Raw genomic sequence first — 17,919 nt, forward strand, 5'->3', positions numbered from 1 at the left:
GCCATGGTGGGAAGCAATGCTATTAGTTTTCTTGCCTCTCTTGTGTCTGTGAATAATATCCAGCTTCACTTCGAGAGTAAGAGACTTCCTGGTCTTCTTAGCAACGCTAGGCGACATTACAGGGCGTTTTGGTGGCATGTTGGCATGTTGAGTGAGGGAAGACAAGCTGCTGCTGACGCTGTTATTGTTTTGAACTAAGGGAGTGAGTGGTGCGAGTTTTGTCCATGAGAGGCGCTGGTGTATTGAAAAGTCTGTCAGCTTGCGTGATATGGCGGGGCTTTCAAACTTGGAAAAAATTACCTGGATAAAATTTCATTAAAGCGAGTTTGATGTTCGTTAAACAAGCAGATGATAGTAAAAGGAAATCTTCGTTGTAGCGAAATTTCATTGTGTGAACCTTCGTTAAGCAGGGGTTCCTTGTGTGTATGTATATATATATATATATATATATATATATATATATATATATATATATATATATATATATATATAAGAAAAAATAACCAATTTGATATTTTACAGTTTAAGCACATTTAGCTTCAGGTTCAGTGTATAAGAAATAATGATACAAGGAATGAATTTTCTTGACATCTGTCAACATCTTTTAGCTAGAACCATTATTGACTGTAATCAAGTGCAGCTAAGTAGAATCAGGTCCAGTCTTTTAACAAGACAGATACAGTAGAATACCCCGAGTGCATTTGGTGACCTAATGACAGGTTATTGTTGTATTTTTTAATTATGTAAAATCTTAAGTTCCTGCCAGTGTGCCAATACCAGACTGTGTGTGAATGATGAGAAAGTAAACAGCATAAAAGTAGTTTTGCTGAGTATACTAATGGTACAGACAAGCTTTCATTATGTAGAAATTATCAATACAACTGACAAAAGGACAACTAGAAATACACTTGATATTCATGGATTGATTACAGCTTTTAGATGGTAACTTTGACTTATACAAATTTTAGCTTAAAGTGGACTTTTGGTAATCTAATTGAAACCAGGGTCTTACACTAAACTCTGGAGAGTTTTAGTGTGAACATCATTGCTTGTTGTGTAAGACCTTTAAGAAAAAGGTTAAATTTCTTACTTGGTTGTTGCATATACAAGTATGATACTATAGTAACTGTATTGTATTGATCATTTATATACTTAATTTATAGATGTGTAAGTCTGCTAAGATATTTTCTGGCTCAGTGTAATTGTTTACTTTCTTGTGCTGGCAGAGATTTTACTGCAAATAAGATTTTTTTAAATCTGGTATACAGCAATGCCACGCAACTGGGCGAGCGCTTATTTACTAATTGTTTTCCTTGTTGAAAATAATGTTCAGTGTATTTGCTTCATGATTTTCTTTTAAACAATCATCTTGTATCTTCTCTTAGTAAATCTTTGATCCAATTTCTTCCTATGAGTTGTTATGTGTAATATGTTTTACTAACACTAGTCTCACCTTTTTTTGTTTGTATGATAATATAATCAGCTTGATTTCATATGATGAAAAAACATAAGTATTGAAGTTGTTACTTTAAGGAAATTTGTTTTAAGATTCATAATATTATTTATATTATAAAGAACTCAAAAAGAAAAAGAAAAAAAAGAAAGAAATAGAACCTATAATGTTTGAATGAACTATTATCTGCAGATTCTGACAAATGGTCAGTACTGATGAAGACTGAAACAGGGGAAGTGGAGGAATACACTGTGTCCTACCAGAACCTCCTGCCTTCCACTCAGTATGAGTTTCGTCTCATCACCTACAATGAATATGGTATTTCATATCCAGCAGTTGCTGATGAAAAAGTAAGTTATTTTAGTGATTTTCGCTGGAAGCACAGGTTTAATGCTATTGATAAAAGTATATTAATTAATGCAGCAATTCTGTTTTGTTATTGAAACACAATCACATAAATTATCAGTACTGATAAGAACTGATTTTCATTGGAAAGGTTTAATGCACATATACTGTACATGTTTCACCATTATAGAGTAAGGTTCTGTACTGATACTGCATTCATTGCCTCCAGATTGTGACTCCTTCAAAACGTTTCCTGGAGTACGGCTACTTGCAGCAGCGGCCATTTTATCATCAGACGTGGTTTATGGTCACACTGGCTGCTGTGTCCATTGTCCTCATCATTATTGTCATTGCAGCTCTGTGTGTCAAAAGCAAAACCTACAAATACAAACGTAAGGTTCTAATCTGTATGACTGTGCATGATTGTGTTTGACTTCTGCTGCTTTTTAGTATGTGTTATGGTTCTTATAGATCCTATGAATGTATACTTCATTTCTGTTTTCTTGGTAGGTTCTTGCAGTATCCCAAGCTAAAATTGGACTTGATACAAGGAAAATACACAATTGCACCACAACAACAATACAGAGAATTAATTTACAGGAAACATGGTCATTATCATGATAAGTACCATTACAATATAATAGTTGAAAGGAGCCACTTAAGTAAGAATTCACTGGATGTGTCTGCATTCTATAAAAACTTTTAATTACAATATGTATACTGTTGTTTGATATATATATATATATATATATATATATATATATATATATATATATATATATATATATATATATATATATATATATATATATATATGTGTGTGTGTGTGTGTGTGTGTGTGTGTGTGTGTGTGTGTTTATCTAGTTGTGTTTACCTAGCTGTATATTGCAGGGTTCAAATGGGGATCATAGTGATCTGTCTCCATATCTATTTTTATCCAACTTTTCCTTAAATGTATGCACATTTTCTGCTGTTACTATCCCTTCACTCAAGCTGTTCCAGATACCCACCATTTGATGTGGAAAACTAAACTTTTTAATGTTCCTCAGACATTGACTCTTCACAATCTTCTTGGAGTGTTCTCTCGTCCATCTATCTCCATATTTTGTCAGTGATACCAGATCTTGTCTGTCTATCTTTTCCATGTGATTCACCGTGTTTATACATCGTTATTAGATCTCTCCTCTCCCATCTATCTTTCAAAGTTGGTAGTCCCTTTTCCTTCTGTCTTTCTTCATAAGTAAGCTCCTTCATCGCTGGCACCAGCTTTGTAGGTGTCCTTTTAATTCTTTCTAATTTCTTGATATCCTTTTGCATTTGTAAAGGCCATACAACTGCTGCATAGCCAAATCTGGGTCTTATCATAGTGGTTATGATTTTTTCATCATACTCTTATCCATGTACACTTAACCATCTGCTATCGCACCATTCGCTATAATGTATTATTGCTATGGTGCATACTTAAAAAGCTCCACATTGTCTATATCATGCACTAAATTGTTGCTATTAAAAAACTCCTGGGTTATGATGCTGTATAATAGTTGATTTTCCCTATATACGTTTATTGAGAAATAGTTCTTTGCATATATTCCCCAATCTACCCATCCACCTTAGCTCCTAATCGTCCACAATGAGGTTCTCTATTTGATGGCATATAGGACACACCTTTTTCAGTATAGGCAACCCCACTTAATGAATGGGTTACATTCCTGAAAAAAAACGTTGAGTGAATTTTTGATAAACGAACCAATTATAACAAGTTTGATCCCTGGATTGAACTTCCATTGAGAGTAAACAAAGCGAGAGTGCATCATAGTACAGTAAAAGGTTTAATGAAAGTAAAAATTATGAAGTTAAACATTTAAGCAGTTTAATTTAAGACTAAGTCATTATAATGTACACTAATGTATGTATGTAAGTACTTTGTAATGTTGATGATCTTAAGTTTATGAAGGGAGAGAGAGTGGAGTGGGAAAAATGCTAGCCGGCATTCTGTGGAATGTAAACAAAAGGCGCATCATTGCACCACATACAAAACTTATGTACCACATTTCCACAAGGGTTTCCGTTTTATTCATTGCAGGGTCACGAATTCGAGTAGCTCTTTGAGCTTGCAAGGAAGATACGGTCTCACCAGCCTTCTTAATAGAGTCTGCTGACTTGAAAATAGTAAAGACAGTAGATGTAATCAACCCATGGTAGCAAGTAATGCTATTAGTTTTCTCGCCTCTTTCAAGTCTGTGAATAATATCCAGTTTCACTTTGTGAGTAAGAGACTTCATGGTCTTCTTAGCAATGCTAGGCGACATTGCAGGGCTGGTTGCAGGGAGTTTTGGTGGCATGTTGAGCGTGAGATGACGAGCTGGTGCTGGACCCTGTTTTTGTTTTGAACTAAGAGCAGGGAAGGGTAGGGGAGCAAGTGGTGTGTGTTTTGTCCACAAGAAGCGCTGGTGTATTCAAAAGCCTGTCCGCTTGTGTGATACGGCGGGGCTGTCAAACTTGGAAAAAATTACCTAGATAAAATTTCGTTAAAGCAAGTTTGGTGTTCGTTGAACAAGCAGATGGAAGTAAAAGGAAACGTTCGTTGTAACGAAATTTTGCTGTGTGAACGTTCGTTAAGTGGGGGTTGCCTATATATATATATATATATATATATATATATATATATATATATATATATATATATATATATATATATATATATATATATATACACACACACACACACACACACACACACACACGAGAGAGGAAGGAAGAAAGGATTGGTTTAATGCAACTTGTGTTAAGGCTAAGGAAAAGAGATGTGGCTTGGAAAAGATGGAAAAGAGCAGGAATATACTAAATAAGGAGAATTATAGAGTGGCGAGAAATGAGTATGTGAGGGTAAGGAGGGAGGAAGAAAGAAAATTTGAAAAAGATATTGTAGACAAGAGTAAGGAACATCCAAAATTGTTTTACAGGTTCATAAATGGTAAACTTAAAAAGAGAGAGTCCATTGAAAGGTTAAAAGGAGAGCAAGGGATAGTAGATGACCCTAAGAATATAGTGGAATTGCTAAATAATAGGTTTCAGCAAGTATTTACTAAAGAAACAATGTTTGTAAAGCCTCAGAATGTACAAGGAAATGTGCACATGGATGACATTAAGATACCTAAAAAGGAGTTATATAAAATGTTGGAGGAACTTAAAGATGATAAAGCGATGGGACCAGATGAAGTTTCAGGAAAATTATTGAAGGAGTGTAGAGAAGAATTGATTGATCCATTATATGATATAAGGTGCTCATTAGAAACAGGGGAAGTACCGGTGGAGTGGAAAAGAGCTGAAGTGGTGCCCATTTATAAGGGAGGCAGTAAGGAAGAGCCTCTTAACTATAGACCTGTGTCTCTAACAAGTGTGGTCGGTAAGATTTGTGAGAGGGTGATAAAGAAATATTGGATACGGTTCCTGGAGGATCATAAGTTATTATCGGATCATCAATTTGGCTTTAGGAAAGGGAGGTCATGTGTAACAAATCTACTGAGCTTTTATTCAAGAGTGGTTGACAAAATACAAGAGAGAGAGGGATGGATGGACTGTGTATATTTGGATTTAAAGAAAGCTTTTGACAAGGTACCTCACATGAGACTGCTATGGAAATTAGAGATTTATGGAGGACTGAAAGGAAAAGTGTTAAAGTGGATGGAAAACTACTTGAGATGGAGGGAGATGAGAACGGTAATAAGGGATGCAAAGTCGGACTGGTTGGTGGTGGAGAGTGGAGTCCCACAAGGCTCAGTGCTGGCACCAATACTTTTCCTTGTATATATTAATGACATGCCAGAGGGAGTAAACAGTTATATTAATTTGTTTGCGGATGATGCGAAGTTGTGTAGGTGTGTGAAGAGTGAAGAAGATTGTGAAATTTTACAGGCAGATCTGGATAAGATTTGGGAGTGGAGCAAGAGGTGGGAGATGGAATTTAATCTGAGCAAAAGTCATGTGATGGAGATGGGAAAGAGTGGAAGACGGCCAAGAGGGTCATATAAGATGGGTGAAGAAGTAGTGTTGAAAAAGGTGGAAAAGGAAAAGGATTTGGGAGTGATAATACAAGACCATGGGCAGTTTGAGGCTCATATTGATAAGATGTTTGGAGAAACGTATAATTTGATAAGAAATATTGGATTAGCCTTCCATTATATGGATAAAGATATGATGAAGAAATTAATTAGTACGGTAATTAGACCAAGATTGGAATATGCTGGAGTGGTTTGGTCCCCTTATAAAAAGAAGCATATAAGGAAGTTGGAGAGATTGCAGAGAATGGCAACAAAAATGATACCGAGTTGGCAGAAATGACCTATGAGGAGAGATTAAAAGAAATGAATTTCCTTACCTTGGAACAAAGAAGAGAAAGAGGAGATTTAATACAGGTTTATAAACTGCTGAACGGACTGGATGAAGTGGATAATGAGCAAATGATGTTGAGAGAGGAAAACTTAAATAGAACTACGAGATCGCATAGTAAAAAGATAGCCAAGGGAATATGCTTGAAGGATGTGAAGAAATATAGTTTCCCACAAAGATGTGTGGAGGTGTGGAATGGTTTGAGTGAGGAAGTAGTGTCAGCGAGGAGTGTGCATAGTTTTAAAGGAAAGTTGGATGTGTGTAGATATGGAGACGGGGCCACACGAGTATGATACCCAGGCCCTGTAAAATTACAACTAGGTGAATACACACACACACACACACACACACACACACACACACACGCACACACAGGCAATCCCCGCTTAACGAATGTTCACACAACAAAATTTCGCTACAATGAATGTTTCCTTTTACTACCATCTGCTTGTTTAACGAACACCAAACTCACTTTAACAAAATTTTATCCAGGTAATTTTTTCCAAATATGAAAGCCACACTGTATCATGCAAGCCGACAGGCTTTTGAGTACACCAGCGCCTATCATGGACAAAACACACACCACTCACTCCCCTACACTTTCCCACTTAGTTCAAAACAAAAGCAGGGTCCAGCACCAGCTCATCATCTCACACTCAGCATGCCACCAAAACGCCCTGCAACCACCCCTGCAATGTTGTCTAGTGTTGCTAAGAAGACCAGGAAGTCTCTTACTCTCGAAGTGAACCTGGATATTATTCATAGACATGAAAGAGCCAAGAAAACTAATATCATTGCTCAAAGCCTATCATTGGCTTATTGTTTTCAAGATGGTGGACACTTAGCCAATCATGTATCAGCTTTTACAAGGATATGTTTGTGTAGGTGTGAGGGTGCCAAGCGTGAGGATGGTGAGAACACTTATGTCAGTATGCTGTATTTTTATCATTTTTATGTATTTCTGATGGCATGTCCCGTGAGTCGAGGGAGGGTGGGAGAATGTCATCTGGCAACTAGCAGCAGCCAGGAGGCGCCCGGTTTAATTCTGTGACTCGTCAAATATGGGACCACGATCATGGACAGGAGGCATTTCCCCCAAAGTCACGATTGTGGTCCGGAGCACTGAAAGGGTTAAGAAGGCCGGGGAGATCATATCTTCCTTGCAAGCTAAAAGAACCACCTGAATGAACTCATGACTCTGCAATGGATAAAATGGGAAGCCTTCTGGAAATGTGGTACATAAGTTTTGCATACAGTACAGTGATGCACCCTTTGTTTACATTCCACAGGTTGCCAGCTAGCGTATTTCCTGCTTCACTCTCCCTCCCTTCATAAATTTAAGATCATCAACATTATAAAGTTACAGTGGTGCCTTGGAATACAAACTTAATCCGTTCAAAATTTTTTTCTTACTCCAAAATGTTCTTACTCCAAAACGTTCTTACTCTAAAGCATCAAAATACATGTATTCTTATGGAAGAATTTATAATTCGTTCCAAACCACCTCCCAAGACCAAAAAAATTGTATTTTTCACCTAATTTCTTACTTTTTGCATACTATTACTATATATACTACTACTACTATTATGCTATAACTATAGAAGATAGGAAAATAAAGCAGGAAAGTAAGCAAAATATAATACAATGAAAATTCCTCTTCTCGTGATCAGAAACAAGCGTCACCACATCCTCCTCATGTGATTTCATCAAGCCAACACCACACACTCTTATATAAGACAATAAGTTTTTCTTTGATAGACTGCATTCATTATGGAAAATAAATCAAGGAAGTAAACAAATTGTAATATGAAAATTCAACTTCTTCGCGGTCAGGAACAAGCATCAACACATTCTCCTCAGCCGACTCCATCAAGCAAGCACAACGCACTCTTATCTAAACCAATAACGAGATAAAAATAATGATTCCAATATTGTCATGCATCATAATATGTTTCTGAACTGCTTACTTATCCATGGAAATACATGTATATCTTATATCTCACCAAAAAATACATTTCCCCTTTGGCTAAGTGTTCACTATCTTAAAAACAAAGGGCCAATGACAGGCCTCAATATATGACAGATAGCCTCAAGCATAAACAAACTGTGCGGCATAAAGGAGGACGCACGGTCCAGATATAAGATATATCTGGACCGTGGGAGCGTGGTTTCTGAAAAGTGCCATGATCATGCCTGACGAGCTCTAACGTTAGAGCCACGATCGTTCCTTCACACGTTAGCAGAACAGAGGGTAGCACAAACAAAATGGCTGAAGGGGACTCTCACACTGTGTTCTGATAGGTTTAGAGAGAGGTCTGACGTCACCAAGGAGCCACATGGTTCACCGTGCAGCTGCCAGGGGACTACCGAGTTTGCATTCAAATCGCCAAGCATGCACTCAGTGGTCTGTGGCCACCCTACTGCCAAAAGTGAATTTCTTTCTTCTTCTTCTTCTTCTTTCTTTCTTTCTTTTTTTTTTTTTTTTACGGTAAGGCCTATAGCGCCTGTAGGCACACTTGAAGAGTGTATGGGAAGCGCTGTTCAGCTTCCGCCAATTAGTGGCGCAGGCAATTTTATTTATAGTGGTACCCATATTAGGGTCCATATCACTGCCCAAGCTCATCTTGAGTGTAACCACCTAGAACCTGGATATCATGGTGACATGTAGGTAACTTTAAACCACTCGACAAATGGCAAAGTGTTTTAAGGCTGTACGTTGTGGGATTCGAACTTATGCATGGATGTCTGCCCGATCCCACGCTCACCACCTTACCCACTCGCCAAGCTGAGATTCGCCAAGTGTGGGGGCTTACTGTATATATACATGCAAACCCCGCTTAACGAAGGTTCACACAACGAAATTTCGCTACAACGAACATTTCCTTTTACTACCATCTGCTCATTTAATGAACACCAAACTCACTTTAACCAAATTTTATCCAGGTAATTTTTTCCAAGTTTGAAAGCCCCACCGTATCATGCAAGCTGGACAGGCTTTTCAATACACCAGGGCCTCTCGTGAACAAAACGTACACTGCTCACTTCCTCTGTTCAAAACAATAACAGCGTCAGCAGCAGCTCGTCTTCCCTCACTCAACATGCCACCAAAACACCCTGCAATGTCGCCTAGCATTGTTACGAAGACCAATTAGTCTCTTACTCTTGAAGTGAAGCTGGATATTATTCACAGACATGAGAGAGGCCAGAAAACTAACAGCATTGCTTGCAACCATGGCTTGACTCCATCTACTGTCTCTACTATTTTCAAGTCAGCAGACTCTATTAAGAAGGCTGGTGAAACCGTATCTTACTTGCAAGCTAAAAAAAACACCTGAACTTGTGACTCTACAATGGATATAATGGAAAGCTTTGTGGAAATGTGGTACATAAGTTTTGTATGTGATACAATGATGTGCCCTTTGTTTACATTCGACAGGTTGCCAGTTAGTGTCTTTCCCATTTCATTCTCCCTCCCTTCATAAATTTAAGATCATCAACATTATAAAGTTACATACATACATTAGTGTACATTATAATGACTTAAATTAAACTGCCTAAATGTTTAACTTCATAATTTTTACTTTCCTTAAACCTTTCACTGTACTATGATGCACTCTCGGTTTGTTTTACTCTCACTGGAAGTTCAAGTCAAGGGTCAAACTTGTTATAATTGGTTTGCTTAACGAACGGTTTTCTAGGAACGTAATCCGTTCGTTAAACGAGGATTGCCTATATATATATATATATATATATATATATATATATATATATATATATATATATATATATATATATATATATATATATATATATATACAGTAAAGTCCCGGGTTACGTCGGTCTCGAGTTACGTCAAACTCGTAGTTACGTCAGTCCACTATAAGAGAATTTAAGATTAAAAAAATTGAAAATTTATAAATCGTAAAGTGCGGGATTTATTGTTATTGTTGGTGGTTGCCCGCCACACCGCCCGCCTCACGCTTGAATACAATAACACTCTGCCTCACTTCCACCACACCGTCACCCCTGGCAAGAGTGTTATCCTACTTCTGCGTTTACTGACTCAAGTTCTTAGTATCTTGCTCAATGGTACCAAAGAGAAAACTTCTTAGTGACAGCAGTGATGCTAAGAAAAGGAAAACCATTATGCTACAAGAAAAAAGAGGACATAATTAAAAGACATGAGAAGGGAGGCAGCAGCTGTGTGTGAGGAAGGGAAGAAGAAAATGGGAAGCCCGTTACCATGACAACGGGGAGGTTGACGACCTTGAGGGCTCGCACACCCATCACAACAATAACAACTCCGGAGCCTTCGCCTGGGCCACACGACACTCGCAGCTGACTTGCACCGTCTGCGCCTGTCTGCTGATCCCTATTGCCCTTTCCTATTGCATTTCCTGCCCCGCTGCCCACGCTTCTACTCCCACCGCACTGCACTACGCTCCCAGCTGTCCACCCTGGGCGTCACAACATTCGACCTGCCCACCCTTCTGGCGGCCTCAGGCGTCCACCCTCTCTGCAACCTGCAGTCCTTCGCGTGTGGCTCTAATCAACAACAAAAACAAGCTTGTGTTTCATATTCCTACATACTTGTAAATAATATAACAATATAACCTTTAACTTACCTGAATGACCATAAACAATGATTGGTTGAAAACTCCATAATATGCTTTGAAATGTACGGAAACTCGAGTTACGTACAAAATCGACTTACGTCATGTTTCAGGAACGTAACTCTGACGTAAACCGAGACCTTACTGTATATATATATATATATATATATATATATATATATATATATATATATATATATATATATATATATATATACAGGCAACCCCCGCTTAACGAAGGGGTTACGTTCCTAAAAAACACTTCGTTAAGCGAAACTTCGTTAAGCAAACCGATTATAACAAGTTTAACCCCTGATTTGAACTTCCATTGAGAGTAAGCAAAGCGCGAGTGCATCATAGTACAGTGAAAGGTTTAATGAAAGTAAAAATTATGAAGTTAAACATTTAGGTAGTTTAATTTAAGTCATTATAATGTACACTAATGTATGTATGTACGTAACTTTATAATGTTGATGATCTTAACTTTATGAAGGGAGGGAGAGTGAAACGGGAAATACACTAACTGGCAACCTGTGGAATGTAAACAAAGTGCGCATCATGGTACCGCATACAAAACTTATGTACCACATTTCCACAAGGCTTTCCATTTTATCCATTGTAGAGTCACGAGTTCAGGTGGTTCTTTTAGCTTTCAAGGAAGATGCAGTCTCACTAGCCTTCTTAATAGAGTCTGCTGACTTGAAAATATTACAGTAGATGGAGTCAAGATGGTGGCAAGCAATGTTATTAGTTTTCTGGCCTCTCTCTTGTCTGTGAATAATACCCAGCTTCACTTCGAGAGTAAGACACTTCCTGGTCTTCTTAAGAACGTTAGGCCACATTGCAGGGCGTTTTGGTGGTAAGTTGAACTAGGGAAGATGAGCTGCTGGTGACACTGTTATGTTTTGACTAGGGAGTGAGTGGTGCACGTGATCTTGATGCTACAGGTGACGCAGAATTTCTTCTGAGCCAGGCCTTTGTATCGGCAGTGCCTGTGTTGTCCACGAGAGGCTTGATCTTGATCTTTATTCTACAGGTGTCTCAGGATTTCTCCTGAGGCAGGCCTTAGAACCAGCAGCTCCTGGTGTATTCAAAAGCCTGTCAGCTTGCATGATACGGTGGGGGTTTCAAATTTAAAAAAAAATTACCTAGATAAAACTTAGTTAAAGCGAGTTTGGTGTTCGTTACACGAGCAGGTGGTAGTAAAACGAAACCTTTGTTGTAGCGAAATTTCGTTGTGTGAACCTTCGTTAAACGGGGGTTACCTGTATATATACACATACATACACACACTTTTTTTTTCTTGAATTTGATTTGTTGAAATGAGTGTGTGTAAAGCCGTGCATAATAAATGCCGTCAAATACTCTAAGATGCTATAAAAATGTACTTTGTTATTATGATTCGTGATTAAGCTTTTTTATACTGTATTATTTATTCATTTTTATACTATTATATAGTATAAAAATTGGACAAAAAATGATAGCTTGGAGGTCCTAAGTGTCATTTTGAAGTATTATCATAGGTTTTTCACTTTGGCTATCATGATTTCAGCTATAGAGATAACAGAAGGTTGAGTGTAACTAAATGCCACCCTGATATTTATTAGTGTCTTACATATTGAAGTAAATAACCCATTTATGTGTTTTTCTGGGATCAGAATGTCTTTTATAACCACTCCCAGGTCTTTCTCTTCCTTCCTCTTAATTATAATCTCATCTCCCATTTTGTGTGTGTGTGTGTGTTATTCACCACGGTCAGCTACTGGTCACCCAGCCAGCCTTTAGCCTTACTTAAAGAGCTCAGAGTTCATACTGATTGATCTTTGGGTAGGACTGAGACCACATCATACACAACACACACCTGGAAAGTGGGGTCACAACCCCTTGAATTACATCTCATACCTACTTCCTGCTAGGTGAAAAGAGGCTACACATTAAGAGGCTTGCCCATTTGCCTCGCTGCTCCTGGGACTCAAACCCAGGCCCTCTAGGTTGTAAGCCAAGTGTGCTAACCACTACACTACATGGTGTGAGTGTGTGCTTAAGCAAGGAAACTCTAGTTTAGATAACTACATATATATCAGACATTTAGATAGATTGGAGGAAGTGGTGTGAGGAATACACAAAATAGGTAGTTGAGTCTATTTCCTGACCAGTTTTGCCATAGCTCTCTTCAGGGGAACTAAAGAAGTTTACAGTATTTATGTCTTCTATATTTTCTTCTCTTGTTTATGTTCACCACCGTACAAACTGCATGGAAAACGTATCCGCACAGTTTTTGCATTGCATGTTATTTATGCATCCTCATCATATTATGTTGCAGTTGTGATGTCTTGCCAGTAAGTTGAGCATGGAAATCATGTTGCAAATATATGATGGCTGTTCTTTGATGATTGGTTTATTGATTGAGGTAGTGCAACAGTGGGATCATATTATGGTGCTGTTTTACAATGAATTGCTGGGTTGCAGTCTTCTATATTAGATATCTCTTTAAATTGAGGTAATAAGTGAATCTCATCATAATTACATGAATTATATAAATCTATTGCCTTTTTCTTTAGCTGAATATTTAACAGTGAAATACAGTTCTTAGTGGACTATCTTTACAGAAATATCAGTGTTAATTCTACATACCTTCTTGTAAATGAAACATGTGATTTAAATGACTAAATAGTTTGCTGCCATTAATGTTGTCGTGAAGGAATGCAACACAGGAAGGTTATTGCATTTGTAAAAGACAATAAGAGATTAAATGCCTGGTATTATTTTAACATTGATAATGTTTAAATTTGGAGAATTAATTAATTTTCCATTAATTCGAGGGCAGACTCCTGATCAAAATAGAAAATGTAATTTTCTCCTACATGGTAATAATGACCAACACACAAGAATGTGTGCCATGTGATAGCAGCGATGGAGATCACTGTAAGCTCAAGATGAATTTCATGAACATTGATATTGATGGGTGAAGCTTAACATACTTCAGTATAAATTTTGTTGATGCATTTTCTTAAATAATTTTGAAATATACTTAAAATGTACGAGTAATCAGATAGTAAAATTCCTTTATCTTTTAGTTTGTTAGCTTAAACATTTGAATTCAATTTTCTCATTCAAGTCAAACCAGACTTTTTTTTTCCCCCTTTTGTTTTCTTTTAAGTCATATAAGGAATTTTCTTCTGTCTTATTCAGCAAGCAAGTATTTATCATAACTGTAGTAAAATTATTAGGAACAAAAATTGATAGTTTATTAGTGTGTATAATTTTGATGATAACAGATAGTTGAATGCCTTTGGTTGAGGGAAAACTGCAGTGCTGTTCTGCATTCTTCTTCTGATAGATTTCTTTTTCAGTGTGACCTTGGTATTGTGGGTATTGTGTGTATGCATGGTATTTTGTTGTAGTAAGCATTTTCTTTCAATGTATTAGTACTTCACATTTCTTTAAATAATGGTTTCCTCATAGATAAAGTTTAACATTTTTTTGTCTGCCTTATTTATGCTTTAATGCAAATTACAATTTAGTCAACACAAAATTAATGCAATTAGTTGTAAATTTGCCTCAGCACATTGACATGGTTCAGGTCAACACAAGTTATATTTTGTTTTTGCATGAATATTAAAGCACACCATCTCATTCCCAGGTATTGTAGAGGATTTGTTGTCAGCACGTAAGTTTTTAATCAGTTCAGTTCCATGTTGAAGCACAGACTGCCATGCAAACTGCACGTGTGTTTTTTTTTATGGTTCAGTCTTATGATCTTGCTCCACCCTTAACCATGCATATACTTATTTATTGTTCCTCATGTTCTGTGTGATCCCTGTCAACTCAGCTTTGTCTTTCATCTGCTTCATGTGATCACTACTGCCTCAATGACCCTTCAAGCACTACTTATACATCACTGAAAATTCTTTTGTGTTGAAAAGCTATATCATCATTGTAGGTTTTAACTGGATATTATTGATATTTTCCTGAAATTTGCAGAGTTGCTTGCTATTCTGTGCCTTGGCATTCTTTCTTCTCTTTTATTACTATTATTTACCACTTCAGTACTATTTATTTTCATTGTTGAATTAATGAGTTTAAAGACAAATAAAGCCTCACAACTGAGCTGTAAAGAATATAGGTGCAATACTTTAATCTGTTGCTTTCGTTGATAGAAGAAGCTGCTAACAAGACGATGGAGGAATCCCTCAACACAGATGAGACAGCTTTCTCAACATTTGAAATGAGACAGTCTCGCCGAGGCACCATGAGTAAGAGAAGTACCTTAGGCAGGAGGTCAGTGGTGGGGGCCACTGCTGTCGTGAATGCCAAGTCCCCTCCAAGACCAGCTCCTGCTTCTGTCACTTACTCAGATGATGACACTGTTAAGGGTTATGATGAAAATCCAGATGACTCAAGTGAACTAACAGAGAAACCAACAGATTTGTCATCGACAGCATCTGAGGTAAGGTGTTCATATACATGATAATGCAATTAATCCTTATGTTCAATGTTAGGCAGCATTTTTTCACACATTGTCATAACTTTTTTAGATTAGCAACAAGAATAGTAGAAAGTTGTCTAACATTTGCAATAAGTATTTTACATTCTTATGTCCTTTTTAAACTTTACAATCTCCTCCTGTGATTGGGGAATGGCCTTGTAGGATACTCTGCACATTGTGGAAAGCTGCTGGAAAGGTCAAAATAGAGACCAGAAACTCCTTCTGTATTTTATTTTCACAATTAGAGAAAATATGATATCTTGTCCAGAGTTCATCTAATCGTGGGAATCATGAAAGGAATAAACAATTTGCAGAAAATGTTAGTATTAATATTCGGTTTAAGCTCTCACCAAAATTCTCTGATGTAGCTAAAAGACTAAATAGCTGCACATCTGTGGCTTCTATCATGATTAGGATAGCACACTTTTATGTTCAAAAGATTTTATTTTACATATAGATAACATAGGGACAACTGGAATGTTTCTTGATACTATTCATCATTAGAAAGATTTGAGAGAAATTTTCTACTTTGGCATCATAATCTTTTATAGATATATCTTTTGTAGGCTGCTGACAAAGGTTATTTCTTTACTGTTGTATAGAAGTTTTATTGTTAGATTTACTCTTTACATTAGATCTAAATAATTATGTTCTCCTAACTACTACTAGTATTTGTGTGCAGCAGTGCTCCTTGAATTGCATTGGAACATACTGGCACTGCTTACAGAAAACAAGGGTTGTTAAGCCAAAGTGGTACCACCAGACAATAAATCTGCATGTCAGATGTGTATTTTGCAGAAAACTTCAAATTTGCAGAATTTTTGAGATTTCATATTTTCTTTAAGGTTTTTAATCATTCCATGTTGTGGAAGAAATGTACACAGACCAAGCACTCTCTTAGTAATGTAGATGTGATATTCATGTTTTCATATTATATAGTAAATTGTGATTGACATATCTCAAGATGTTGATACCTTTTTCTCTTTGCAGCAAGAATCTGAGAGTGAGAATGAGAGTCATCCCTCAGAGCCACACTCTTTTGTGAACCATTATGCCAACGTGAATGACACATTGCGACAGTCCTGGCGGAGACAGAAGCCAGTCCGTAATTACTCCAGCTACACAGACTCTGAAGCAGAGGGAAGTGCAGTAATGAGCCTCAATGGAGGACAGATAATCATGAATAACATGGCTGGATCCCGAGCACCTTTACCAGGATTTTCATCCTTTGTATAGTCACACTATTAAAATAGATGCTTAATGAGAAAAGACATATAGTAAGTTGATTTTTATGTGATACTGGATCTCATGGAGATCTAACATAGTGAGACTTGACACAGGTGAAACAAAGAAAATAGATTGGTTACTGCCATATTCAAACACCTCATGCCATATTGAACAAACTTGTGTCAAATGGACACTTGTCCTCATTGTCTGTGATATCTATAGCATTACTGTATATATTTGTAGTAGTATTTTTTTTTTTAGATATCATCTTCATCTAGTACATTTTAAAACTCATTCAAATCATATTTCTTTTTTTGGTAAAACTTGGACAAAATTTTGAACTCAATGGAAATCAAATTCTGGTATCATCAATGTCATTTGGAATCATTATTTTTCATGTAGATAGTTTTATCATTCTTACTTTAGCTTCATTTGAAAGTACAAGATGTAAACAATCATAAAGTTTGTTTAGTTTTACAGTATTTTCTACTTTTATATTTGCATTTAACCATTTTATTTATTCCATTATTTTCACATCTCTATGGTAGTTTTATACCAAAGTACTGAAGCTATACTTAATACCTTGAATGAAGTCTGCAGTAGTCTAAAGGAATATCCATGTGTTGAATTATTGTGTTGAAGAAAAATAATAGTAACAATTTCATTATGTGAGGAAGCTTTATGCATCACAGTCAATTTACAAAATGTGTGTGCAATGAATGTCTCCACTATCTAGAAAGTGTTTTTATTCTTCACTAGAGGTATGGGATTTTTTTTAATGGAAAATCTAGTGGCATAGTTACCAATGACTAGGCTCTTGTGCTGCTGTTGTCTTGTATTTTTATAAGTACATTTGTCAGGAAGTCTTATATATATATATATATATATATATATATATATATATATATATATATATATATATATATATATATATATATATATATATATATATATATATATATATATATATACTGTGTGTGTGTGTGTGTGTGTGTGTGTGTGTGTGTGTGTGTGTGTGTGTGTGTGTGTGTGTGTGTGTGCATGCAATGCTTCCTCTGTATTTGTAGTGATTAGGAAGTCACAGACTCTGGAAATGGCAAATTTCCTCAAACGATTGGTGTAGCTCCATGAAAATTTTTCCTGACTAAAATTTTACTTGACTCATTACAGGCTGGTAGGAACAATTGTATATGTGAATTGGAACTAGTAAAGTAATTCTGGGACTCAAAATTATCATGAAATATCATAGATAGTAACCAGCAATATCTACAGGGCTTGTGTTACACACTGTGTGTGTGTGTGTCTGTATATATATATATATATATATATATATATATATATATATATATATATATATAGAGAGAGAGAGAGAGAGAGAGAGAGAGAGAGAGAGAGAGAGAGAG

The 17,919-nt window shown here is 36.6% G+C and overlaps 1 protein-coding gene across 13 annotated transcripts in view; it reads left to right on the plus strand.

Moving 5' to 3' along the window:
- LOC123520017 (protein sidekick-like) overlaps positions 1-17,251 on the plus strand; it is a 243,970-nt gene extending 226,719 nt beyond the window's left edge. For 5 of the 13 annotated variants that reach the window (XM_045281814.1, XM_045281816.1, XM_045281819.1 and 2 more), the window contains 5 exons: positions 1,646-1,803; positions 2,028-2,190; positions 14,444-14,470; positions 14,961-15,250; positions 16,280-17,251. In XM_045281814.1, the coding sequence (XP_045137749.1) occupies positions 1,646-1,803; positions 2,028-2,190; positions 14,444-14,470; positions 14,961-15,250; positions 16,280-16,525 (884 nt within the window). In that variant the 3' untranslated portion in view covers positions 16,526-17,251. The remainder of the gene's footprint in view (positions 1-1,645; positions 1,804-2,027; positions 2,191-14,443; positions 14,471-14,960; positions 15,251-16,279) is intronic. The other 8 variants (XM_045281818.1, XM_045281821.1, XM_045281824.1 and 5 more) reach the window with 3 other exon arrangements.
- The last annotated feature ends 668 nt before the right edge of the window (positions 17,252-17,919 follow it).

Source organism: Portunus trituberculatus, chromosome 46 (assembly GCF_017591435.1).
Source record: "Portunus trituberculatus isolate SZX2019 chromosome 46, ASM1759143v1, whole genome shotgun sequence".
Classification (NCBI taxonomy): Eukaryota; Metazoa; Arthropoda; class Malacostraca; order Decapoda; family Portunidae; genus Portunus; species Portunus trituberculatus.